At 40.2% G+C, this 27,867-nt stretch overlaps 1 protein-coding gene across 6 annotated transcripts; it reads right to left on the bottom strand.

Moving 5' to 3' along the window:
* Window positions 1-1,915: 1,915 nt before the first annotated feature.
* mark4a (MAP/microtubule affinity-regulating kinase 4a) lies at window positions 1,916-27,169 on the bottom strand. 6 transcript variants are annotated; one of them, XM_065267075.2, is made up of 18 exons: window positions 26,477-27,169; window positions 23,868-24,065; window positions 18,226-18,279; window positions 15,952-16,000; window positions 15,752-15,817; window positions 15,335-15,405; window positions 15,178-15,234; window positions 12,950-13,186; window positions 11,134-11,253; window positions 10,712-10,811; window positions 9,732-9,841; window positions 8,507-8,681; window positions 8,210-8,421; window positions 7,948-8,051; window positions 7,570-7,854; window positions 4,464-4,550; window positions 4,035-4,079; window positions 1,916-3,283 (listed from the first exon to the last, which is right to left on the bottom strand). In XM_065267075.2, exons 1-18 carry the CDS (start codon window positions 26,525-26,527, stop codon window positions 2,941-2,943), a joined length of 2,364 nt encoding a protein of 787 aa, XP_065123147.1. In that variant the 5' UTR covers window positions 26,528-27,169; the 3' UTR covers window positions 1,916-2,940. The 6 variants fall into 6 exon arrangements, with proteins under 6 accessions (XP_065123147.1, XP_065123146.1, XP_065123142.1 ...); XM_065267074.2 differs by having other exon boundaries at window positions 4,025-4,079; window positions 4,468-4,550; window positions 26,477-27,168; XM_065267072.2 differs by having other exon boundaries at window positions 3,087-3,283; window positions 4,468-4,550; window positions 10,682-10,811; window positions 26,477-27,168.
* Between the last annotated feature and the right edge of the window lie 698 nt (window positions 27,170-27,867).

The following is a 27,867-nucleotide window of genomic DNA, read 5'->3' on the forward strand; positions in this document are numbered from 1 at the left end:
TAATACTCACACACAGGCCTCTCATTCGCACATACATGCATACGCGTACACGTACCAGCAAACACGCGCTTGCTCTCTCCCTCCCCGTTATTCTTTTGCTCTTTCTGTTATTTTACGTGTATATTTTCTCCATCCTTTCTCTGAATCATGCAGGATTGCAGGTTAGTGTTTCACTTCAGTACACATACAGTAGAAACGTCTGAAGAGCTAGCAGAGGCTCTCTGCTCTAGCTATGAGTTAACCTGGAGTTCTAAGATACTTTAAATACTATACTCACAATATAATCATCAGTATCATAATCTTTATATACAGCCATGACTCTGACTGATATAAACCACATATTTTTTCTCCCAAGATAATTATTCTAGAAAATAAATTAAGTACCTGTGCAAATATACACAAATCGAAGTGTTCACATTTAAGACATTGGCGCCTTCCGGTGGCCAAATATGGGTACTACCCACAAAGCTGTAGGATGCAGCTGATTCAAGTCAACATGAGTGCACAGAGGTCTTAATGGACATCTAAGAGATAAAGATCCAGACACAGCAGTCCAGACCTGGTCCAGGACTTGTTACGCTGCTCAGTGTCTCCACAACAGGAGTCCAAAACTGACAGAACAATGACAAGGGGGTTCCATTGATTCAGCAAGCGGACGAGGAGAAACCGGGTGTCTTTCCAAATGTGCAGCACAAAGGCAGAGAAAAGGTGAACAGGATAACAGAAAAAGTGAATTGGAAAGAGAATGGATCATGACAGAGTTGCATGGTGAGGACTGGCTGTTTCTCAATCCGAAGGCGACATCATCAAGCCTGTCCTATTTCAGAATATAAACACTTGACTATTATTCTTAGTTCATCATAAATTGTTGTAATATGAGTGTAATGTAAGTTGCTCAGTAAACTTAAATAAATCAGGCTTGATGACGTATCAGATCAGCCTTTGGATCGAGAAACGGCCAGTATGTGGCTAAGTGTCAAGGTGAAGCACCACAGCGAGACCTGTAAATGACCTGTAAAGTCGGTCATCGCTGTTGCCCAGCACAAGAACACTGTAGCCTTTGACGTACTTGCTGCAAAAAGCAATGATTTATATCGAACACAAACTAGAATCTCAAGTAAACGATTAAATCTTTAGTATTGTCACACATGACAGCGTAGTGACAACTTCAACCAATCAAAGGGTCACTGCCCATCACAACAATCCTGAACTATAACTGAACTAACAAGAACTATCATATATATATATATATATATATATATATATATATATATATATATATATATATATATATATATATATATATATATCTGTTTGACATTGCTGTCCAATTCTTGATTGAAAATCTGTTTCATTACTCACATACGCTCTTATATTATACTGTCCATGGCAGCACCAACAGGGCCTAAGCATGGCTATAAATAAAACACAAACGACTTTATAACAGTATAACATCTATTGCTATTGCACCATTACAACCACTAATAATAACACGTTTGTTACACCCAATAGTAAAATCGTTTCATTTTAATGCTTGGCAAAAACCAGGGTCCTTTTATAATAGTTTATAAAAGATTGTTAAGCAGTTAAAATCCATAGCAGCATATAACTTCTATTCAGGTCTCACATCTACATCACTAGGAAGTTGATTCCGAGACGGTTACAAAAACATAGCGGGTACCCAAATATATTTTTTTAAGCCAGTAAGACTCCTTGATGGGCAACAATAGGGTAACTCAGTTATAATGCACTGATAGGACAAGGCTGAAATGAAGCAAAACTAAAGACTAGCTTGTACAGACACTTTTCCGAGCCCCGTTGGTGCATTTGCCCCTACACAAAAATCTATTCAGCAGTAAGAGCACTAAACCGTTCCCTGCACTCCTGCATGACAGTTTCCTGCATTTAAGATAGCTTCTGTAGGTGCATTTTGTTAAATAGTGCACATACACAATAGAAATTCTGGTTTGGATTTGTTTGACATTTGAATAATATGTGAAAGTTTTATTTAGATATCCACAATGCAGGAGGTACGTCTTTAATAACAGTGATTGCTTAGAGCCGAATCTTCCTTACTTTACACAATCAAACATGCTGCAAGCTCAACCCCGTATATACCTAATCAAAAAGATGTCAACTGTCAACAAGTAAAGAGGTATCAACCAATCACAAAGCCTGTTTGAGAAGGGTCAAGTCATTTGGCATTACATGTCTCTTTTCTATATCTGAATAATAAATCATTTCAAGGTAATAAGTAAACTGGCACTATACTTCAGAAAACACATTTTCTAGGGAGGAAAAATTCGCGAACTCAAGAACAAGGTGTAGCGTGTCCCACTATGAGTCTGTGATGGATCGGCGTCTAGCCTCATCAAATCTGTGGACACCGGCAAATTTAGGTGAGCTATGATGATGTTTGCCAACTTCATATTTGTGCATATAGTTCATTGGCAGCTACAGTTCTACATTTTTTCAAAGATTCGATAAGTTGTGTGTTAACAAATGTAAGACACATTAATCACAAAACATAAAAAAACGACGATGACCCGTTTAAAATGTCGAGACTGCTTGAAAACATACAAAAGTGGTTAAAAAAAGAATATGACATCAATTATTGAAGAATTTCATGACTACAATGAGAATAAAAATACTAAACTGGATTCAATCTGGATCCAGTGAATGAGGCTGCTCTCAGTGTGGGTGTATGTGTGTGTGTGTTCTTGTTAAGGGGGTGTGCTTGTTTTTGTCGTTTAGATGGTCCGTGCCTTTCAAGTGACTGTGTTTGCTTACGTAAATGTGTGTCTTAACAATTTCACTGTTGACCGGAGGAGGGAGCACATGTTGTTTTAAGTCTATAACACATAGGTGGGCAGGTCAAAGTCAGTTCGCTATAGATATAGTGCGGGGGCGTATCCAAGTCGAATTTCCTCCCCCATCCCCTCAAAGCTCCACCTCTCTAGAGATCTGCGAAGCGATGTGCCTGAAGGCGAGGGGAGCCCCCCACAAGCGTGTGTAGCGTACTCCGTTTGCCTCTGCAGGACCCATGCTCAGCTGGCACACCTCAGCTTGGAAGGCGACCTTTGACCCTGCCGCCCCATGACTGCAGCACAGCAGAAACGGGCCGGCGTGCCGGACCTGGCAGCCACACCCCCTCGCTGCCTCACGCAAGGCCAGTACCACTTCTGCAGGGGCCCGGGGGGGACGGGAGAGATGACTCCTTAAATCCCACCCCCCTCCCCCGGCCCAGGGCTGGGACGCTTTTTGATCCCCAAATAAATGGCCACTGGTAGAAAAAAGAAAATGTGAGAGGCATTAATACTCAGAGAGAGGTTTGGATGTGTTACATAGGGGTGTGTGGCACTATGCAAAACTACTACTGTGTTTGGTGGCTTCTAAATTCATCCGTTTGGATCCAAAGGAATGTATAAGGCTAGGATAAATGCTAACACATTCACAATGCGCTGTACAAAGATTAAGTGCACGCATTGAAAAAAGATAGGTATTTATTAATTCGTATTAGTTGAGGTAAAAACATAGCAAAATATTGAAAATTGTGGTGTTTTCCTTTAAAAAGGCCCTTCACCATCTGTAAATTGCCTGTCAATGTATAGCATTTGGGGTTAAGTTGGCTTTAACAAAGGTCCTATTCTGAGCAATAGTTAACCTGTCAATTGAAAATTCTTTAGTCACTATTATATCTGTTTTTTATAAAATTATATTTTTACTTAAATGTATTGTTCTTATTGTCATGTATCATGTATGTTTTCTCATTTCTATGTAAAGCACCTTGAACTACCTCTGTGTATTAAATGTGCTATATAAATAAACTTGCCTTGCCTATCCCATTTATAAATGCATCCCTGTCTGTAAAATCCAGGCTGGAACATCAAAGTTGAATTGCAATCAACATGGCCTTACTCAGTCCATATTAAAGATATCAATGTTATATTTCACAAAACTTTCTTTACATTATATAGGAGGATCTTGCATAGAAAACAGTAATCACAAAAAATGACTTGGTAACAAATGCTCACCTTGTGACCGAATATCTGCAGATTCCCTCAGATTCATTTGTGACCCTGCAAAGAAAAAATACATTTTGAGATGATCTACTTCACCCAAGCCGGGTTAGAACAGAAAAAAACATGCAACAAAAACTCGCTTCACCATAAAAAACATACGTACAGTACATACTCAGTCCTGTCTGACGATCATCCAACAATCTAATCAGCAAGTATAACTGATAAAAAGATTTTCTGTGTATACTGTATGTTGCTGGATGCATTTAAGGGTCTATGCAAACCAATAATAGACAAAGCCTCCATGCACCTTCATCCAGACTTTTCTTACTCTTACATCCCGTTTACCAGCAGGGTCTCAAAGGGTACTGACATGCATACAGACATGCCAGGTGCAAAGACAGAGACGTGCAACAGACAGGCAAACAGCGGCAGGTGGGGAACTTACTAACTGTTTTGGATCCCTGTGGAAGAGTGCAACCCGACACTGATTTATTAGAGCCCTGGCGTTTAGAGGGGTCAAGATTGACCCTAAGAGAGAGAGACACATAGAGCAAGAGAGAGAGAGAGAGAAGATGAAGAAAATCATTGACAGAGAGAGAAAGAGAGAGAGAATGAGTGACAGTCCAAGTTACAGTGAGATAAGCACAAAGAGGAAAAGATTAAAAAAATGTATGAATCTCTAAGCATGGTCAGCTTACAAAGAGGTGGAATAAGGTACAGAGAGACTTTTAAACAAACTTTTAAGATAAACAAAATTTACAGTTGGTCCCTAGTATTGCTAAAAAAATGTCTCCAGGTCTGTCAGTCAGGCATTGTTTCTAAAGACATCAGGATTTTTTGATAAAGTGATGACCACTCAGTCTGGCATCCAAGGTCCAAAGTTAAAGGAATATTTCCTTTTCATAAAAAATAATCCTGATAATTTACTCACCCCCATGTCATCCAAGTTGTTTATGTCTTTATTTGTTTAGTCAAGAAGAAATTAAGTTTTCTGAGGAAAACATTTTAGGATTTTTCTTAATTTAGTAGACTTTACTGGACCCCAACAGTTTACACTTTCAATGCAGTTTAAAATTGCAGTTTCAACGCATTTTAAAGGGCTCTCAACAATCCCAAATGAGGCATAAGGGTCTTATCTAGCAAAAAATTTTAATTTTCGGCAAAAAAAAAACAACATTTCAACCACAACTGTTAGTCTTGCACTAGCCGGGTAGCCCGGGTGCCAGCCGATCTTAGCCCCGCACACAACAATTTTGAGGACGGGAAGATCGGTCTGGGGTTTCTCCGTTAAGGGGCTACTATGGGAGACCCAGAGCTGGTCGACCAATCAAATTGTCAGGGCGGGCTTTATACGATGATGGACAGATGATCAACAGTAACGTAATCAACCACATCACCAAAGAGCGCGTGTGTTGAATCTATTAACAACGAAATGGCTGCCGCTATAGAATTCAGATGTGTGGATTCTGACATTGAGTCTGTTTTAAAAGATATCGACAGAGCATTGATTTTAAAAGAGGAACAGAGAAACGCCAGCAAGGCATTTGTTGATCGGAAAGATGTTTTTGCCGTCGGCAAAAGTTGGTCGCACTTATGGAGGACCAAGTTAAAGAAGCAACTGAAATGAGTGTCACGGTGATGCAACTCGGCGTGCACGACGAGATGGATATAATTAGTGGTTGTTGCCAGCTTCTTTTCGGAACCCCAGAATCGTGGCTGCTGAATAAGTGGTGGGACATGCTAGGCTCCGATATTTTTCAAGCAAACGTAATGGGTATCATCGTGGATGAAGTTCAACTAATGTACAAATGCCAAGAGATAGTCTTACTGTATGACTTAGTAAATATTTAATGTTGTGAATAAATGAAATGTTGTAAACATAGTAGGTGTTGATGTACGTTCGCTAACTCAGACTTAGTATAATCACAATGTTAGTGTCATTGTAGCGAAAATAACTATCAGTTCGGTCAGGCTGCAAAAGACGTCATTTCAACATATGTCACACACTCCATTGCTTTGATTGGTTGTAGGTCTATCCAATTAGGTGCAGAGGCATTTTTCGGTTGAGACACGCCTTATAAACATAGCCCAATGGAGCGGTATCAGACTCAAATTCTGACTAGAATTGAGTATGACAACGTCAGGCTACTAGCCGTGTGAAGCGACAACGCAACCTCACGTATTTGCTTAGCATGTTGAAAGGTCACGCGCCACATATGTGAAACGCACATTTGCGGACCATTTTAAACAATAAACTGACACAAATACATTAATTTGTATCACTCCACATAAAACAACGTCGGAACAGCCCTATTTCTCCACACTTGTACACACTGGGGCAGTAGTATCGTATACGTCATGCGTGATGTTTCAATGTGCTTACGCGATACGCGATACGTACGCGTTGGCTAGACAAGAAGTTGTGGTTTAAATTAAAAGTGAATTTTTTTTCTTGCTGAAATGACAATGTCTTGGCTCGATAAAGACCCAAATGCCTCGTTTGGGATCGTTTAGAGCTCTTTGAAGCTGCATTTAAGCTGTAATTTAAACTGCATTGAAACTGTAAACTGTTGGGGTCCAATAAAGTCTTTTAAAATGAGAAAAATCCTGGAATGTTTTCATCAAAAAAAAAAAGTATTTATCTTTGAAAGAACAAAAAAATCATTTCCAAATCAACATTTTGGATGACACTGGGGTGAGTAAATAATCAGGATTTTATTTTTATGAAAGTGGAACATTCCTTTAACAAGCACAAAAAGCAAATAAAAACTGGTTTTCAACAACTGACCAGTAACTTTCTTAGGAACTGCCACATAACACATGGCTGAAGATGAACATCTGATCTGGTAATCTAAACAAAGACAAACTACTCATTTTCTTCTAACAAGTAATTAATTTACCATAATAAATTCATCTAGCATGCCTAAAGTTTTTCCCTTATTGTGGCAACACATATATTGCTCACTTAAAGGTACAGGTGATTTTCCAATGAAGACTAAATCATAATGCTGCACTGGCTCACCAATCTGAGCTGTTTATCACTAATAAAAAAGTAAAACAGCCCCATTCCAATGTTAATAGAACATAACATATCTTTTATTAAACAATAATGCAAATACACTGTAATGTCAGATTGCTGACAAGTTATTATCAATATCACTGGAGTTTTAAGAAATTGTTCATGTATTTTTTTAAAGCAAAAAGCCACGTAAGGATCACTTCAATGTGGGCCTGCGACTAATCTCCTATGTCAGTGATACATTGCATCACTTCCTCTCATGTGACATGTGAATCTTCTTTTAATTTTACTGCTGTTTTTTCATTCATGTGACGTGTGATAGTTGCCTTAAAGGGATAGTTCATTAACTTGTGATCATTAACTCTCCCTCACAAACCTGTATACATTTCTTTGTTCTGCTGAACACAAATGAAGATATTTAGAAAAATGTAAATAACCAAACAGATCTGGGGCACCATTCACTTCTACAATATGAAGCACAGCAGTGAATATATTTATGTAATAATGTGTTTATGTTTCTCTTCTTACCTGCGTGTGAGTTTGGAGGTGAGTTTGGTGAACAGGTTAGAAGTGGCCCGGCTGCGGGCGTTGGATGGCAAGGCTCCAGCATCATGGCTGAGAGTGGGTGATGTGGGTGGCGGTCCATACGTGGGTGGCACGCGATCACGGAGCTGACCTCCATGGAAGGTGCTTCGGATTGTGGATCCACGTGTCAGCCGACAGCGCTCGCCTGAGGAAGAGGATGAGGAGGCTCCTGCTCCGACAATACTGAGGGTGGAGGGAGAGGTTGGCGGGAGGCGGTGAGACAGAGAGCTGAAGAGAGACAGAAACAGAGTGAGTGAAGTGACAGACAGCAAGCGGGACAATTGCACTGTAAGTCTGTGTCTGTTCGTGTTTTTGTCACACCTGTTGTCTTTGCCGTTTTGAAGCAGCGAGTGGCGGTCAGTGCTAGAACGATCTGTACATACGTAGGTGTTCCTGCGGGTCATAGTACTTCCTGGGATATTATTCTGCAACATACACAACATTTCTTTATTAATAGACCCCACATAAAATAGTGTATTAATACAACTAAGTGTGATCATTAAGACAATCTGACGCTTTCTCTGTTTCTCAAGTCTTATTTATAACCCTCCCTTTAAACCCTCCCTCATTCCTTCTCTCTCACAGTGGTGGCCGTCATCTCCTTGCGCCGGTCAGGTATCTCCGCCTTGTTGGGGTTGTTAGCGGTGCTGACCATCGGGCTGGATGGGGGGAGCGTCCGACTGCCCATTACACTGCAGCTGGCCTTCCGAGGTGGCATGCGACTCTCGCGCAACTCGCGATCTCCGCCGCTGGTCGGGCTGCGCTTAGGGTGCATAACAGGCATGCTGGGACCACCTGTGCATGCATAATTATTATTACAGTAATTAATTAGTATAATTACATTATTTTGTACGTTCAGACTTCATTAAGTGTCTCATACAGAAGTCACTGTGCCGTCTCTGACGATGATAGGTAGAGGCGCTGCGCTGAGTCTTGCTGTGTGAGGTGGAGGAAGATGATGAAGAAGAGGGGTGCTTGTTGGTTCCGTTGGTAATTGGGCTTGGGCGCACCCGTGGCAATGTCATACTGCCACTCACTCGAGACTCAGCACCATCCTGTAACCATAGTAACAATGTCACATTTGCTCAACCAAAGTTCCTTAAAAGCATGTCAAGCCACTTCATGCTATCTTGGTTTATTTTCTAGCCGTCCAAGTAGAGCTTCTTTCTACTTTATTAGAGTAAAATCTACAAAACTATTTGTCAGGTTTTCATTTCAATAACTCAAATCAACTAATATTGTACAAATATTTCTGACAAAAAACTTTTATTTAGAGTTTTTAAAGGGACACTACACTTTTTTTGAAAATATGCTCATTTTCCAGCTCCCCTAGATTTAAACATTTGATTTTTACCTTTTTGGAATCCATTCAGCTGATCTCCGGGTCTGGCAGTACCACTTTTAGCATAGCTTAGCATAATCCATTGAATCTGATTAGACCATTAGCATTGCACTAAAAATAACCAGAGTTGTGATATTTTTCCTATTTAAACTTGACTCTTCTGTAGTTACATCGTGTACTAAGACAGACGGAAAATTAAAAGTTGTGATTTTTTAGGCAGATATGGCTTGGAACTATACTCTCATTACGGCGTAATAATTAAGGACTTTGCTGCTGTAACATGGCTGGAGGAGGCGCAATGATATTACGCAGTGCCTGAAAATAGTCCCCTGCTATTGAAAGATACTAAGGGGGCTATTTTCGGGCACTGCGTAATATCATTGTGCCTGCTGCAACCATGTTACAGCAGCAAAGTCCTTGATTATTACGCCAGAATGAGAGTATAGTTCCTAACCATATCTGACTAGAAAATCACAACTTTTAATTTTCCGTCGGTCTTAGTACACAATTTAACTGCAGAAGAGTCAAGTTTTAAATAGGAAAAATATCAAAACTCTTTGGTAAATTTTTAGGCGCGATGCTAATGGACTAATCAGATTCTATGGATTATGCTAAGATATCTTAAAAGTGCTAGCGCCAGACCCAGAGATCAGCTGAATGGATTCCAAAATGGTAAAAATCAAATGTTTAACTCTAGGGGAGCTGGAAAATGAGCAAATTTTCAAAAAAAGTGGAGTGTCCCTTTAAGGTTTGTGTGTGTTACCTCTGTTTTTAGGCCCAACAACAGATACGTAGCCGTGACTTCATTATATTTTTGATTGAGTAAAGAGTCCTTAATCTCTTCTGTGGTAAAACCCATCCCGACCATAATCTCTATAAAAAGAGTGAGAATCATTGAGAGAAAAGAAACTATTTCCACAAACAATCATTGTCTTCTGTAAAGAATCTAAGCAAATAGATCCTATAACAGATGGGTGATTATATAATTGCAGGTAGTACATTTTGTTACCAAGATAGAGTAACAGTATGTAACAGAACCAGCAGTCATATACACAGAAAAACACTCTCTCTCTCTCTCTCTCTCTCTCTCTCTCTCTCTCTCTCTCTCTCTCTCTCTCTCTCTCTCTCTCTCTCTCTCTCTCTCTCTCTCTCTCTCTCTCTCTCTCTCTCTCTCTCTCTCTCACACACACACACACACACACACACACACACACACACATTCTGGTTTCCATGTTTTGTGGGGACATTCCATAGACGTAATGCATTTTATACCATACAAACTGTATATTCTATTCCCCTTACCTGCCCCATTCCCTAACCCCAACCATCACAAAAACCTTTCTTGTACCTTAGATTTTCAATAAACATCATCTTGTTTGATTTATAAGCTTGTTTCCTCATGGGGACATCAAAATGTCCCCACAAGGTCACAAAAACACTGGTATTCCTATCTTTGTGGGGACAATTGGTCCCCACAACGTGATAATTACCAGGTACACACACACACACACACACACACACACACACACACACACACACACACACACACACGACTGTCAACACTGTTACTTAGTAACAGGTTTTGATGGTAACAGAATTGACACTGACTTTTTAGGAAATCATGATTTTCAGCAAGACTTGTGATCCATGACAGCAAAAATTTTAATTTATTTGAAAAAAGATTAACAAATTTACATTGGACACCAAAAGTACCTGCAATTTTAGAATCACCCAGATGCTCACCAATGCGGTTGGCATCACTGTAGTCCTCCACTGGCTCAATGTGAGGCTTTAGCTCATCAGCATCATACCCTGCATTCATCCACTTGTCCTTCATCACTTGCTGTGGAAGGAACACAGCAGCATACACCGAAACATCACACATTACTCTTTTTTAAAGTTAATCAAGACTATGTTTAATTTTCTATTAAAAACAATGTTAATGCATTGCTGATACTGTACAATGTTACTGTTTCTTAATTTTTTTATCAACATAACTTAATTAAGTTTGTTTATCATCGCCATCCATCTTTTTGTCACGCCCGAGTTGAGATGAAATCAATGAGCATTTTCGTCATTTATTTCGTTGACAGGATTATTGCTGACAGATATACAACACTGTACAGAAGCACTGTATGGTAAAATGTGTGTGTTTAGATCCGCACCTCTAGAGTGCAACGTTTGGTGGGATTGAGGACAAGAAACCTGCGCAGAATCCCCTCACAGTCTGTGGACATGTAGAAGGGCACGCGATACTTTCCCCTCAAAACACGCTCACGCAGCTCCTGCAAAACACGTACACATGCAGCTACAAACATCAGTGTTTTCATTACATAGCAAGATACTGTAGAATGAAAAACGCTATGCTAAAAAGGCTAAACTGGCTTAAAATTGCTTAATATGCTAAAAGTGTTTCTATTAAAACTTATATTCATAAAGTAAATGTGAATAGGTCAACATGGATTTAAGAAGACAATGTTAACTATAACAAACTTTAGGTACAATATAGTTTGCTGTAAATACCAAATAATGTTAAAGGAACAGTTAACTAAAAAAATTGTTTCTGAGTTTCTGATGTTGATCCCCATTTAAGAGGATAACATGATTGCATTTTAGTATAAAATTGTTTGTGTTTAACTAAAGTAAAGAAGTTATACATCTGGGATGGCATAAGAGTCAGTAATTTTTCAGTAACACTTTACAAAAAGATTGAATTTGTTAGAGAGCACCTATTTCATTGCTAAAAAACAATGTTATTTTGTGTATTTGGTGTAATACAACGTGTTCACGTGGTTTAAATGCATGGATTTGAAAAGCTCTGTGTCCTTGATTAGCCAGCTAATCTGTATGTTGTGATTGGCCTGAATACCTCTGACGTCAGCAGGAAATGTGACGCTACTTACCATGTTTGAAAGATTCGGTTGCTAACAGGAGTTAACTCACAGGCTGAGTCCGAGTGGGAGGAATTATGATAATGTCAGTCTTGTCTACATCATTAATCCCAGGAAGTAAACTGTTGCCTACAATCCGTGTGTTTGTTGTAGTCCAAGAAAAGATTTACATTGAAGACGATAACTCCAGTCATTGTTTACTTTAAGGTTTGTACCTTTTGCATATCGTTAACATGTACTAATACACACTTACACACCAAAGAAAATGTAAAAATGTGAATGACAATAGGTGCTCTTTTACATTAGTTAATGCATTAGCTAAAATGAACAATGAACAAAACGAACAATGAACAAGTTTGTGTTCATTTCAGCATTTACTAATACATTTTTGTAAATTAAAAGTTGTAACTGTTAACATTAGTTACAATGAACTAACATGAACAAATGCATTGCCATAAACAAACAATAAAAACAATTAATAAATGCTTAAAAACTATATTGTTTAATGTTACTTCATGTTAACTAATGCATTTACTAATAAATTAACAAATCCAACCTTATTGTAAAGTGTTACAGAATTTTCAATTAATGTTTGGTGTCCCCAGAGTACATAATGTGAAGTTTTAGCTTAAAATATCATATAGATTTATAGCATGTTAAAACTGCTACTTTTTAAGCGTAACCAAAAATGTGCTGCAATGATGGTGGTTTGTTGAAACTGAATTCAACTGAACTCAATTGTGCTGTAAATGATTTTCTCTCTCTCTGTGTTTCTCTCTCTTTCTCTGCACTAAATGGCAGAGCTGTGGTTGGACAGTGCAGATTAAGGGGTGGTATTATTATAATAAGATCCCCTTTTGACATAACAAATTTCAATGACCTAATTTTTCACATGCTTGCAGAGAATGGTTTACTAAAACTAAGTTACTGGGTTGTTCTTTATCACATTTTCTAGGTTGATAGAAGCAATGGGGACCCAATTTAACATGGAAAAAGTCAGATTTTCATGATATGCCCCTTAAATATATGCATGAAACACATAAAATTGTGGATGAGTATGACAATATGATAATTTATCGTTTAACTGTACCTTGAGGTTTTGGCCATCAAAAGGCAGAGACCCGCTGACCAATGTGTACAGGATGACCCCTAGGCTCCAGATATCCACCTCTGGACCATCATACTTCTTGCCTTGAAAGAGCTCTGGAGCTGCGTAAGGCGGGGAACCGCAGAACGTGTCCAACTTATTCCCCAATGTAAACTCATTACTAAAGCCGAAGTCAGCAATCTTTATATTAGAATCTGCATCCAGCAGCAAATTCTCAGCCTACAAAGACAGAGAGAAATAAAAGAGTAAAGGAGACACAAACATAACAGATACAGAAACACATACTAGAAACTAGTGTTGACATGATAGCAAAAGTTTATTAGTCAATACCAATTTCATTAATACATAAAAGACTGAAATGCTACTAAAACACTCCTTTATTTAAAAAGGACGTTATCTTTTAAAGGTGACATAGAATGATTGAACGGGGTATTTATCCTTGTTCTGTGATGTGACATGTAGACAAAAAATTTTTTGTTTGGGTCTGTAATGCCTTAGAAGCTTCCTAAAAACCTCTCTCAGATAGCTCTATTAGGGTGGGGGATTTTAAACAAGTGGTTTTGCAACTATTTGGCTCCCCCTACTGGCTTAACTTGCAATCTCATTACCGATTGGCTGACTTTGCTGCCACTCAAAAAATGTAGCCAATTATTTTAAAGTGGAGGGGCAGTGAGATGCCTGTGATGTCATAAGCGTCAGTTTTTCAGATTGGGACGTTTTCTGGCTGACTTTTCTAAAAGAGAAAATTTCTATGAGACTGAGATGTCTAGCATGTCTAGCACTTTTTGTATGTTAGTGAATGCGGGTAGACTAATAATAATAATAATAATAATACATTTTATTTAAAGCGCTACCATATATAATGCGGACGTGCACGTCGCGAATGTGCCGCCACAAACTGCAAGTCTGCAAGTTATGGTGTCCCGGATTCTCAACCTGCGGATGTTTTTCATCGCTAAAAGGGTGTTTGGAAACTTATAGCAGAACACAGATAACAACATGTTTGCTTGAGACAGCGCAAGCTAGCAGTAAGCTAAAGCTAATATTTACATTATAGCGATGACGTGACGATTCTCTCAGACCAATCAGTGATCTACAGTGTTTTCGCGTCACGTTTGGTATCAGCTCGGGTCGCTTGGAACCCCAACCGAGGTGGTACGAAAAAAAGTATCGGGTACTACGTACTGCACCCAATGGAAAAGCTCCCAAAAGTAAGCTGACCCGACCCAAACTAAACTAAACCGTGGGGTACTATGCAATGGAAAAGCGCCAAAAGAGAGGAGTGACGTGTGCCCTCTTTGGCTCATTGAAGACCACTCTTGCTGTAGAATTCTGGATCATCTGTAGGGGTTTGGTTGTTAAGCCTGGTAGTCCGGCCAGTTACGCATTGCAATACTCCAGTCTGGACAGGACAAGAGCTTGGACTAGGACTTGTGTAGCATGCTCAGATAGGAAAGGTCTAATTTTCCTTATGTTGTAGAGGATGCATCCACAAAAGCGGGCGGTTCTGGTAACATGCTCCGTGAAACTAAGCTGATCATCAATGAACACTCCCATGTTTCTGGAAGGCATAATGGTCGAAGAACCTAGTTGAACAGAAAGATTCTGATAAATCTTAGGGTCAGATGAAATGACAAGCAGTTCTGTCTTTGGTTCAGCTGGAGATGATGATGCTTCATCCAGAATGAGATATCACTCAGGCATGCTGAGATGCAGGCAGTAACTGTCGGATTGTCAGGTTTGAACGGCAAGTGGAGTTGTGTTTCAGAAAAGCCATGTTTCCAAATGACAGAACCCAAAGATGTCATGTATATGGAAAAGAGCAGTGGTCCGAGTATTGAGCCTTGAGGTACCCCGGTACTGAGACATTGGGGTTCAGAGACATCACCTCTCTAGGATACTCTAAATGACCTACCTGAGAGGTAAGACCTGAACCACAGTAGCACCATTCTAGAGACACCCATAGCCTTGAGGTTGACAGTGTTAAAAGCAGCAGATAGATCTAGTAGGATCAGTACAGATGATTTGTCATAAGTCTCTTTAAATTTCAATAGAGTTCTCAACAATGTCAAGAACTGCTCAGAAATCAAAATGTTTTTCTCTTTTTCATTCCTTCATGAATGACATAAAGGACAGTGGAAGGTACATTGGACAGGTACTTAAAACAAAATAGCAAAGGCAGAAAACTGAGTTGTAAAGACCGCTTATACCTTTAGATCTCTGTGAACTATATTCTTCTGGTGACAGTAATGAACAGCTGAAACAATCTGAAATAAAAAATATGCATAAAATTGTAAAACTGGAGGCATTAAGTGATAATGTAAATATATTGATCATCAGTAGTGGGTTGTGGTATTAACATCTCACCTGTCTGAATTTGGCTCTAGCCTCAATCTCCTTCATTCTCCCATGAGTCACCAGGTAATCAAATACCTCACCTGGAAAAGCACAAGTGAAAAGTATCTCAGAGATCAAAGTTCCACCGGAAAGTATTAGGTTAAGTATCATTTTGCATACTCATTGAGCATCACAGCATTGTTCAAAATCAAGTCTGAGGTACTGGAGCCATTATTGTACTACAACTCTGTGTTTTCCAAATAATGGTGTAAAGCCCTGACTGCTATACCGATGGCTCCATTTAATAAAATATAATCATAAAGCATAAAGGAAGATAGATACCACTTTTCATTAATAAAAACCTTACAGTGAACTCATACTGTACATCACACAGAGCTAACACAATTTAGTAAAAGTGCAAACTTAAGCATGAACTACGTAACTTACCTCCACTTGCATATTCCATTATAAGATAAAGCGTCTTCTCGGTTTCAATAACCTCAAAAAGTTGCACTGTAACATACAAGTGTAGTTTTAAAATGCTTTGAAGTAGACTTGAAATAGTTTTGAAAGTTCTGCGATGTGACATGCTACACCAACTAAATCTATATTAATCAACTATTATGTAAAACTTCATTTTATCTTACCTATGTTAGGGTGGTGAAGTGTCTTCATAATTCTCACCTCTCTGAACAGCTGCAAGAAAAACAAGCTAGTGTCAAAACATTTTGTATATTCAGTCAGAATTAATTCCAGAAAATATGAATATTATATCAACACATATATCCACATAATGTGCAGAAACAGATATTTTATATAATAGATTATTCCATATATTGATTCTTTCTCTTGATCCATATGGAGTAGCCAATACAATTCCTGTTGCTATGGTAAACCCCAGTATGAAGTCCTGCACCTGTTTCAGAAGGATAATCTGCATCTGTCTCATAATACATCCAACAGGCACGTGTTTCAAGGTAATGGATTTGAAAGGTCACAATCCACATTTCTCTGACTGCCTTTCTCAGATGACACATCCACGTGTTTATACACATCTACATGAGTGCACACACAAACACACACACGCTGAGATCAAGAGATCCAGATCTCCATCAGTCTAACTTCAGACTGACCACCCATGACAAGAAGTCATCATCACTTCCTACATGCCCCACTTCACCTCTGCCTTTCTGCTTCTCATGACTAATAGATGAATGTTATGTTTTCCTTGTAGAGAGAAACACATAGATTGCTTACATTTTTTTAACCAATTAATTACACATCTTTAAACATTTATCCAATAAAAGAGGGGTTGGGATAAACACTTGTTCACCTAAGCAAAGGGTCCACTGAGCAGTGATTCTTATATTACTATAATAACACCACAGTGCCATATGACTGATCAAAAAGCCAAACGTGACTTATGTTCAATAAGGGAGGTTTAAGGTTTGTGTGAATTCAATTGTGTGTGTGTGTTACATGGCTGGGATTGAATCACAGTGGGGCATTCTGGGCCTGTGGAGAACTGCAGCTGTCGACCTCTCCTCTCCAACACATATAATAACCACACAAACAAATGATGCATTTTGAAAACAAGACTGCCTATGACCAGATTAGAATAGATGATGCTGTAAGTCCAGAGAGTCAGGAAAACAATAAACATCAATAGATGAAGTACAGTGCACGAAAATGTACAGTATACAAGTAGACAAGATTCAGTAATAAGAGTCTCTCAACATTAAACAATCACAAACATCTATAGAAACAGGAGCCACATTGAAGATCCTATCAGATTCATGCTAACATCTTCATCAAACATCTTGAACTATTAAATATTTCAGACACAAACACACATAGGGGTGGTGTCCTGAACAGGGTTTAGATTAATCCAAAACTAGGTCTTAGTTATATTAGGACATGTAAGAGACAAAGAAATGGCACTGATATATGTTAAGATATGTCACTACAAGGTGTTTTTAAATTAAAATGTTAAGTCTGGGACTAGGATGAGACCTGTCTGGGAAACTGCTCCATAAGAGAGGCTTTTCAAGAAAAGGGAAGATGTCATGGAATCCCAAAATGTGTGTGATCCCCACAAGTGACCAGCCTTATACAGTATGAACTATAAATTAGCTCACATTAGGCTACGGATTTGATTGGAATTTTTATCCTGTGTATGAGGGATGTTTTGAATTTTTAGTGCTGGGTAGCTACTTGTATTAAGTCTGATTTCACAACTGTGTTCAAATCCAGATGTATAAAATTAATTATAACTGATAACTTGATGCATTATATCGGACTGAATTATACAGCGTTAAAAGAGCAGTGGGCTTCAGTGATAATCTATTACAAGACAGATGAGTCACTGGTACACAGCAAAGAGCGCAGACTCAACACAGATGCTAAACACTCAGACACAGAGGAAACACTGCAATGACTTTGAATGGCTTGTAGTACTAACAAAGCCTCACAATCCACATAATCAGCTCAGCTGCTGAATTTGCAATGTCATTTCTGATATTGCTTTTTTATCAGTTACTATTATATGTATGCATATGTGTGTGCGTGTGCGTGCGTGCGTGCGTGTGTGTGTGTGTACCTGGTAATTATCACGTTGTGGGGACCAATTGTCCCCACAAAGATAGGAATACCAGTGTTTTTGTGACCTTGTGGGGACATTTTAATGTCCCCATGAGGAAACAAGCTTATAAATCAAACAGGGTGATGTTTCTTGAAAATGTGAAGTAGCAGAATGGTTTCTGTGATGGTTGGGGTTAGGGAATGGGGTAGGTAAGGGGAATAGAATATACAGTTTGTATGGTATAAAATGCATTACGTCTATGGAATGTCCCCACAAAACATGGAAACCAGAATATGTGTGTGTGTGTGTGTGTATATATATACATACATGAAAACCTTACCTTTTGTAGACTGGTTGGGTTCAACTGAGTTTTGTCAATAATCTTTATTGCAACCTAAATATAAAATAAACAGTATGATTTAACAGCATCAGAATTGCAAAACATGTCATCGCTGTTCAACAAAAACCCTTGAATTTCCATTTTGGTAATTTTATACTTTATTTCAATAAATTATTAGTACTGATATCTCTTTGGGGTGGTTTCCCGGACAGGGATTAGACTAGTCATAGACTAAAATAAATGTAAGAGCTGCCCAAACTGAAAACAACTTGCACTGAAATATCTTAAAATACATCAGTGACCTTTGTTTTGACTCAAAGTGCATCCCAGTAATTTTTTTAGTAAGGCATGTTTGTTAAAACTAGTTATATTTCCTAATTAAACTAAGGTCTAGTTCTGGCTTAAGCTAATCCCTGTCTGGGAAACCGCCCCTTTATGTCTGCCTGTGGGTTTTGCTAAATTAAAAAAAGAAAAGTATTGAAAAGAGCTTGTGATGAAACCTCAAAACTCTATTGATTCCTGATACTTTTGGTAAAACCTTTAAAGATTACTTAATACTCTTAAAAAAAATCCTGATCATTTACTTACCTCCATGCACTCTAAAAATGGCTGGGTTATTTTTGACCCATAATGGGTAAATATTGGACAGAACACGTGCTGGGCTGGGTTAAAAATGACCCAATGTTGGGTTGTTGTTATGCAACCATGGGTTATAATAACCCAGCAGTTGGGTTAAAATAACCCAGCATTGGTTCAATTTTTAACCCAGCACATGTTCTGTCCAATATTTACCCATTATGGGACAAAAATAACCCAGCTATTTTTAGAGTGTGTCATCAAAAATGTTGATGTCTTTGCTTAGTTCAGTTGGGAAGAAATTAAGTTTGTTTTAAGAAAAACATTCCAGAATTTTTCTTAATTTATTAGACTTTATTGGACCCCAACAGTTTACAATTCAAATACAGTTGCAGTTTCAATGGAGCTTCAGAGGGATAAAAATGATCACGATCAAGGCATAAGGGTCTTATGAAGTAAAACGATTGTCATTTTTGGCAAGAAAAAAAAAACACTTTTAAACCATAATTTATTTTCTTCCACCAGCCGTGTGATGCGCTAGCGCAAGGGTCTTATCCAGTAAAACGATTGTCATGTTCGGCAAGAAAAATAAAAAAACACTTTTAAACCACAATTTCTTTTCTTGCACCAGCTGTGTGACGCGCTAGCGCGACTTCTGCGTGTTTAAAGGATAAATAATGAATTAAATAAAGAACATTATACAAAACTCCACCGTGCACTGTTCAAAAAGAGTGAATCTCCTTCTGACCTTGATTTTGGTAAAAATGCTAGTGTCTGGCCATATGTGTCAGGAATTTGAGAGGACACAAGACACGAACCCAAATGCGGACGTAAACAACAAAGGGATTTATTTTAACAGGGGAAAAAACAGGAAAACAAAACCCACGAGGGGGCAAAACAAGACAAGGGGGAAAACAACACTAAACTAACACTAAACTTTAACCAAACTAACAATAAACTTTCAACACAATGAACAGATCAAGACTAAGATATATACAAAACTTACTGGAACCAACAGGGCATGAGACAAGCATGGAACAAGACGAACGTGCACTGGACAACAAACACAAGGACTCTTAAATAGGGAGAAAGTAAATTACATACACCTGAAAATAATCACGAGTAAGGGATCGGGGAAAAAGTGACGAGACCCGGGAAATGCGTGGTCGGAATAAACCAATACTACAACCACACATTTCCCACATAGAACATATGTACTGTCAGAACCCTGCCATGCTAAACTAGATCTAAATACCAACAGGATCCGGCAGGATTCTGACAGTACGCCCCCCTCCAAAAGGCGGCTACTAGACGCCTTCGAAGGGGGAACACTAAACATGGGACAAGACCGACTGACAGACAGAGAACATCCAAGAAAACATAACAAATAACATTAAGGGCAAACAAGACAGAATTACAAACGGGTTAGGGTGGGATAACAAAAATAATAAACAAGGGAGGGGGGGGTGGGGGAACAACAGAGTTCATAGGGGGTGGTCCAGGGTGGGAGGGTGGGGAAAGAGTCTGGGTGGACTTCGGGAGAGTCCAGGGAAAGTTCTGGCCGAGATCGGCAAAACCTGGCTGGGGTGGCGCTGACTGCGCCCACGGCTGGGGTTGCGCTGACTGCGCCCACGGCTGGGGTTGCGCCGACGTCTGAGTACACGCCTCTGTGCGCTCTGGCGGTCGCGTCGACGGCTCTGTGCGCTCTGGCGGTCGCGTCGACGGCTCTGTGCGCTCTGGCGGTCGCGTCGACGGCTCTGTGCGCTCTGGCGGTCGCGTCGACGGCTCTGTGCGCTCTGGCGGTCGCGTCGACGGCTCTGTGCGCTCTGGCGGTCGCGTCGACGGCTCTGTGCGCTCTGGCGGTCGCGTCGACGGCTCTGTGCGCTCTGGCGGTCGCGTCGACGGCTCTGTGCGCTCTGGCGGTCGCGTCGACGGCTCTGTGCGCTCTGGCGGTCGCGTCGACGGCTCTGTGCGCTCTGGCGGTCGCGTCGACGGCTCTGTGCGCTCTGGCGGTCGCGTCGACGGCTCTGTGCGCTCTGGCGGTCGCGTCGACGGCTCTGTGCGCTCTGGCGGTCGCGTCGACGGCTCTGTGCGCTCTGGCGGTCGCGTCGACGGCTCTGTGCGCTCTGGCGGTCGCGTCGACGGCTCTGTGCGCTCTGGCGGTCGCGTCGACGGCTCTGTGCGCTCTGGCGGTCGCGTCGACGGCTCTGTGCGCTCTGGCGGTCGCGTCGACGGCTCTGTGCGCTCTGGCGGTCGCGTCGACGGCTCTGTGCGCTCTGGCGGTCGCGTCGACGGCTCTGTGCGCTCTGGCGGTCGCGTCGACGGCTCTGTGCGCTCTGGCGGTCGCGTCGACGGCTCTGTGCGCTCTGGCGGTCGCGTCGACGGCTCTGTGCGCTCTGGCGGTCGCGTCGACGGCTCTGTGCGCTCTGGCGGTCGCGTCGACGGCTCTGTGCGCTCTGGCGGCCGCGTCGGCGGCTGCGGCGACGGCTCTGGGCGTTCTGGTGGCTGAACAATCTCCCCCTTCCTCCTGTTCTTCCTTCGGGGTCACGGAGCAGATAAAGGGTGTGGTGGAACTCTTAAGTCGGAGGAGGACCCCCCAGATGAAGACTCCCAGGAGACCCTCCTCTCACGCTTCCCTCGAAGGGACAGAGGCGGGGAGCGGCTCTCTAGAGCCGGAGGAGAGAGTTCAGGGTCGCCGAACCCCCACATCCCAACGGTCCTTCCCTCTCGGATGGACGAGAGTCGATGGGGTTCGGCGGTTCGGGTCGGGTTCCGCCTGGTGTTGACCTCGGGTCCGCATACGAGCGGGTCAAAAAACTCGTAACCCGACTCGTATGCGGGGCGGCAACCCTTTCCCCGTCTCGCCAGGCGAGTACCGGTGAACATGTCCGCTGGGTTCTTTTATGGCACGTTCGTTCTGTCAGGAATTTGAGAGGACACAAGACACGAACCCAAATGCGGACGTAAACAACAAAGGGATTTATTTTAACAGGGGAAAAAACAGGAAAACAAAACCCACGAGGGGGCAAAACAAGACAAGGGGGAAAACAACACTAAACTAACACTAAACTTTAACCAAACTAACAATAAACTTTCAACACAATGAACAGATCAAGACTAAGATATATACAAAACTTACTGGAACCGACAGGGCATGAGACAAGCATGGAACAAGACGAACGTGCACTGGACAACAAACACAAGGACTCTTAAATAGGGAGAAAGTAAATTACATACACCTGAAAATAATCACGAGTAAGGGATCGGGGAAAAAGTGACGAGACCCGGGAAATGCGTGGTCGGAATAAACCAATACTACAACCACACATTTCCCACATAGAACATATGTACTGTCAGAACCCTGCCATGCTAAACTAGATCTAAATACCAACAGGATCCGGCAGGATTCTGACAATATGTAAAACATGATGAGCATAATATGCATGATGTCACCATTATCACAATTGCTGCATCCGAAACCACCTACTTCCTTACCATATAGTAAGTGAACAAAGTAGGCAAGGTATGTCAGAATTCATAGTATTTGAAAAAAAGTAGGCGAAAAGTACCCAGATGACCTACTATTTCCGGCAAGATTTTGGAGTGTGCATTTGATGGACACTTTACTATCTTGTGAGCCCCTGGGAAAGGGGTCAACAAATAAATGGCTGAAAAGTTTTCGCTCAGCACTGAGCCACTGTGACTTGCGCTTATATATGGTCCTAATGATGATTGACAGGACTAAAAGTTTAGGCTCCTCCCAAACCTACATTTAAAACTTAATTTATTCATTCATTGCGACACAAGTTAATTAAAATAGAAAATCTATAAACATAAACCGGAAACCAAAATTTGTCTATGTATGACTTTCTTTATTACATTGCTTAATAAAAAGTTTGAAAAATCACAAGTCTATCTGCTTATTGTAACAAAACAATAAAAACTTTGAGGCCACCATTCATGCAGCTTATGACTGTGATATCCTATCTTCAGCACCAAAGAATGGATTTGGTACCTGTAAAATACTAGTTTTCAAAACTATTGTGAATAGAGGATATAAAGAAATACCTTCATGTAAACATTAAGTATAAACATTATCTGGGTGTGACTTGATGTATTTGCACACAGAATGATAATTAAGGGAAAGCACTCCCACATTCAAATGCATTTGTCTTATAGCTTAAACCAGTCTAGGGTAGTTTAAGTGGTCACTCAACCTGGTTACACTGATTAAATTGGCCCCTTTTCACAGCTTTCAAATGGTTTTTGGCCAAATGTCAGGTGGTCAAGCTTAGGTTGCTTAGCTTAGCTTAGTTTATGTATTCATGAGTGTATTCATGGCCCGTTATCAATGACCACATATAATGTCACTTAAAGGTGCAGTGTGTAATTTTTAGAAGGATCTCTTGACAGAAATGCAAAATTATATACAAAACTAAATTATCAGGGGTGTGTAAAGACCTTTTATAATAAACCGTTATGTTTTTATTACCTTAGAATGTGAAGTTTTTATCTACATACACCGAGGGTCCCCTTACGTGGAAGTCGCCATTTTGTACCGCCATGTTTCTACAGAAGCCCATAAACGCCAAACTTTTTTTTACTAAGTTGTCTCCGACGATGACATGTTTTTCCAGCAGTGACTACCGTAGCTTCTCTATACATTGTAAAAGTGAGGGGTGAGCAGTGGACTGAGCCATTGGTTGCAATTTGTAGCCTCACCACTAGATGCTGCTGAAATTTACACATTGCACCTTTAAACATGTGCAAGAGACTCACTATTATGCTATTAAAATTTAGAATTTAACTTATTCTTACAATGTAGGTATGCTGGCCTAGTAAACACATTTACATTCTATTATAGCTTAATAAGAGTGTTCTGCTTCCTACTAAGAAGTTTGCACTATATCTGGTTTGGTATAGAAAAAGTAAGCGTGGGCGTTTCACACTTTAGTTGAACCATTTTAAAAATACACCCAAAGATGAACATTGTACAAGCATTCTGATGAGAATGAGACTAAATTTAAAACGAAGCCTATTTAAATAAAAAACTATTTCTCTCTTACCTCTTTGCCTGTGAGGATGTGGCGTGCTAGTTTGACTTTAGCAAAGTTTCCCTTGCCAATGGTTTTAAGGAGGCGATAGTTTCCAATATGTGGCAGCTCTTCTGAGCAAGAGGCCATGGAGTTACGACACCTTGCGCCCAGTGAACGACTTGACACATTTGTCCCTTTTTCTGAACGACTCGAGACCAGAGACGCATGCTGCACACAGGGAGAAAAAAAAGGATTTATATTAATTTTGGAGCTAAATTTGTAATTGGTTTGGGTCAAACAGGGGAATAAGTTTTGCTGGTGAGGCAAAAACTCTCCAAGAATCTGGCAGGCCATCTGCCCGTGACTTTAGCCAGCCCAGGAGACTGACAAGCCATTAGCTCAGATTTTAAAATAGTTATGTTTAGTTATGTGAGATCATAGTGAAACTCTATGTAAAGCACTGACTACAGAAGATTTCTGAATTAAAACCTAAGTTTCTCATTAAGCCTCTTAACACACACACACACACACACACACATAAAAATCAGTCTTCATTTAAATGTATGCAAACGAATCAGCGTCAGTAACTATACCATTCAACATTTAAAATGGATCAAAAAAATTTATCAAAAGCTGTCCTAAGACAAAAAACGGGTATTAGGGATTGGTTTTATGAAACTTTTATGAAAGGTCTTGATCCACTTAAAATGTTGACTAGTAGTTATCCGTATTTCATTTTGACTATTTTGTCAAACTGCAACACTCTTACTGTCAATTTTTGTCTCACTGATTTATTTTAATAATGGATTTTTCAATGTGAGGATTTTACTTAGGAAATCTCTCACTCATTTAATGAACTGATTTCACACACAATTAAAATAAAAGGTGCTACAGTGTTAGTAGAGCTCAGAATTTAAAAGCTCTTTGGTGTTTTTACAGTGCTACATAAACAAACTGTGCCTGAAAATTATTCAAAAATATGTAAATCAGAAAAAAAAGAAATTAAAATAATTAATTTTCTTAGTTATCAACATGAAAACTAAGAAAAACTAATACACTAAATCAAATATGGTGACTGACATGTATGTTCATTTAAAATCTCATACTGTTTGATCAGAAAAGTGTATGCGGGCAAACAGAGGTCAGTGTTTGTGTGTGGGTGAGTAATTCTGCCCGATAATACAGGATTAACTTACTTTGCCAGATCAGCAAATTTAAACTCGATTTGGACACTTATAAGCACAAGTCTGGTAAAGTTTACTAAACAGCAACTAAAATCCAACTGTACCATTTAAAGCCCAGGGGTAAACATTAAAATCATGCCCAGGACCCCGTCTGCAGCGCTGACCACAGGATTACAGCTCAGGGATTGAAAAAATTATACTCACTGTGCTCCAAACACAGAGTATACTGTAAACTCTCTCTCACTTTTACCTATACAACGGGTAATGACGTTGAAACATAAAAAAAGAATATATACCTTTTTCTTAAGGAATCCTGGCCTTGAAAAAGCATGTTTGTGTACATGGTTGGGGCTAAAATAAATAAGTTGCTATTTACATCTGCAGTACATAAAACCTGATGGGTTTTTCTTAGGCATCCAACACAAAGGCCTTGCTTTCTTCAATATACAGTTTTGAAAACAATATTGCATATTCAGTGTTACACATCACAGGAAACATTCAGGGTTACCAATACAATGAGATTATTGGTCTCCAAAGACACAGCTCAGATCTTAATTCTTCACTAAAATGTCAACAACCTAATCCTTGGGGTAAAAATTTTGGCATAACATTTTCCATTAACAAACAAATGACATACAACAAACAATCATTTTAACCCAGAATCAAGCAGTTATACAGCATATAAAATAAATCTGTAATGATGTGCAAGTTTACATTATAAGGACTCTTATATTAAATAAAACATTAAGTGTCGTTTGTAGATATAACTTGGTTCAAAAGTTGCTGGAACAATATATTTTTATTTTGTTACATTTTTGAATACAGGCCTTAATTAGTTCATAAAACACAAAAATGTGATGGTGGGTGTAGAAATGGTAGGCCACTACGCCAACCGGTGCGTCTGTTTATGGAGCATTGCTATTAAAACACCATTGAAAGCGAACGGAGATTGCTGAACGTAGCAATTATGCTATTATCCTCCTGCATTCAATGATTTAAGTGTCCCAGGTTGAAATTAAGTCCTACACATTTTCGTTAAGAAAGACGGGGTGTTTTCTTAATCTTCTACAGCAAATTTTACCAATGAGGCACAACTGCTATGTGTGAGAGGAGTGGGTTATGATGTGAGCGTGTGGCGCTAGTGTACAGACGATGCGCTGATGTCTACACTATGCGGATGGGCTGCGTGCGCGTTTCGCAGCGGCGCATTTGCTGTTTTGCACATTCAAGGATGCGGCCCATTTTGCCAAAGAACCTGCTACGCTTACACGGGCCACTGTATCCTGCCTCTCCATCCTCCCATGAACAATATCTAGCGAGGCCTGAATTCAACCCCTGCTGCAAAATAAACCGTGCATCTGAAATTAAAATAGCCCTGACCAGTAATGTTTATCTCTGTGGGATATTTAAGGAGTGCTGTTATTAAATTAATTAATTGTAAATGATGACACTTACATGATCTGTGCTCCGGTCGTTCGCAGACGGTAAAGCAGACCGAGAGGACATTTTCCCTGAGATTGCAAACGATTAGCGATGAATAACGCGAACTGTATTTACAGATTTAATATCCCCTTTAAAGGCAGCCCACATCCGCCGTGCTGCTGCAGCTGGGGCCGGGCTTCCCTTACACCGCCTGCTCGGTAACCGGTTGAGCCGTAAAGCCTGCGTCTGTCATGGCAGCGGTACCAGCAGTCCGCAAATCTCACAGATGTCCTCGAGACAGCTGCATTATTTTGATGTGATGCAAACCGTAACGATTAAAAGCGTCTGTGGTCGATGGAAACGGGTATATATGTGTGCTAAAAGAGAACAATGCTTGGCCGGAGCCCAACGATTTTGTAGCGACTCGCTACCCCCCGCCTCATCTCCGCGAGCAAAACAAATACGGCTCCGACAGCCCCGTCCTCTTTTCTCATAATAAAAACGATTATCTCTCCGCTTCTCTGTACCGTTCGCTGTCACGCGCGCGCTCTCTCTGTTCGCATCCGTTTGTCATGGGATAACGGAAGCTTTGGCCGGTGGCGAGGCCGAAAACCGTTCACATCCTAAAGGCGGCCGTTATATTCCAGCAGCGGATATGTGAGATGCGCCACTGCTGCCTCCTCTAGCGCTCACTGACTGACTGACACACGCGCTCAAGCGCGCACACGCGCAGCCCGAGCCCTGACAGAATTGATGGAGAATTTAAAGATCTCCGCACCGGCGAAGCAAAATCTTAAACTTCTCTTTTTTTTTAGCTTATATGAACTTGTCTCAAAGTGATCTCATTTTTCTTGAGTCTAAACACTAATTTGGTGCCGTGAATTAAAAGTAAAGTGTTCATTATGACCCCATTCTTGAAATTTTGTAATTGCAGCTACTGAGTCCCTTGCTGTAGTGCAATTTCAAATAACATTCAATAATTGTATTCATTTTCTGAAATGTTACTGATTATTTTCTTTGAAAGGTATCCTATATAGCTATGAAATTAAGCACCAGGTTGTGCATGGTTTTGAAAATGGTTTTTGATCCAAAATTTAGGTCAGTCCCTACGTTCATCTTGTGGATATGAAACATAATGAGATATAATACGATAGACAGGTGTAAATCAATAAGTAGCCCATGTATAGGCTTTGGATAACCTAAAATTTTTTCTTCTGAATAATATTATATTTTACATGCTGGTGTGCTGTAATAGCTTTTGGTCAGATGATGGCGACAGTGTCCAATTCACATCCAAATAATCCTATTTTTAGGAGTATGTACTTTATAATTTCATTTAAATTAGACTTAACTTCTTACACCCTGAAGCTATTTTGGGGATTTTCGCCTGGATTTGGCCTACCCAATTTCAAAAGCTTCCCATA

The sequence above is a fragment of the Paramisgurnus dabryanus genome, chromosome 5, assembly GCF_030506205.2.
Source record: "Paramisgurnus dabryanus chromosome 5, PD_genome_1.1, whole genome shotgun sequence".
NCBI classification, from domain to species: domain Eukaryota; kingdom Metazoa; phylum Chordata; class Actinopteri; order Cypriniformes; family Cobitidae; genus Paramisgurnus; species Paramisgurnus dabryanus.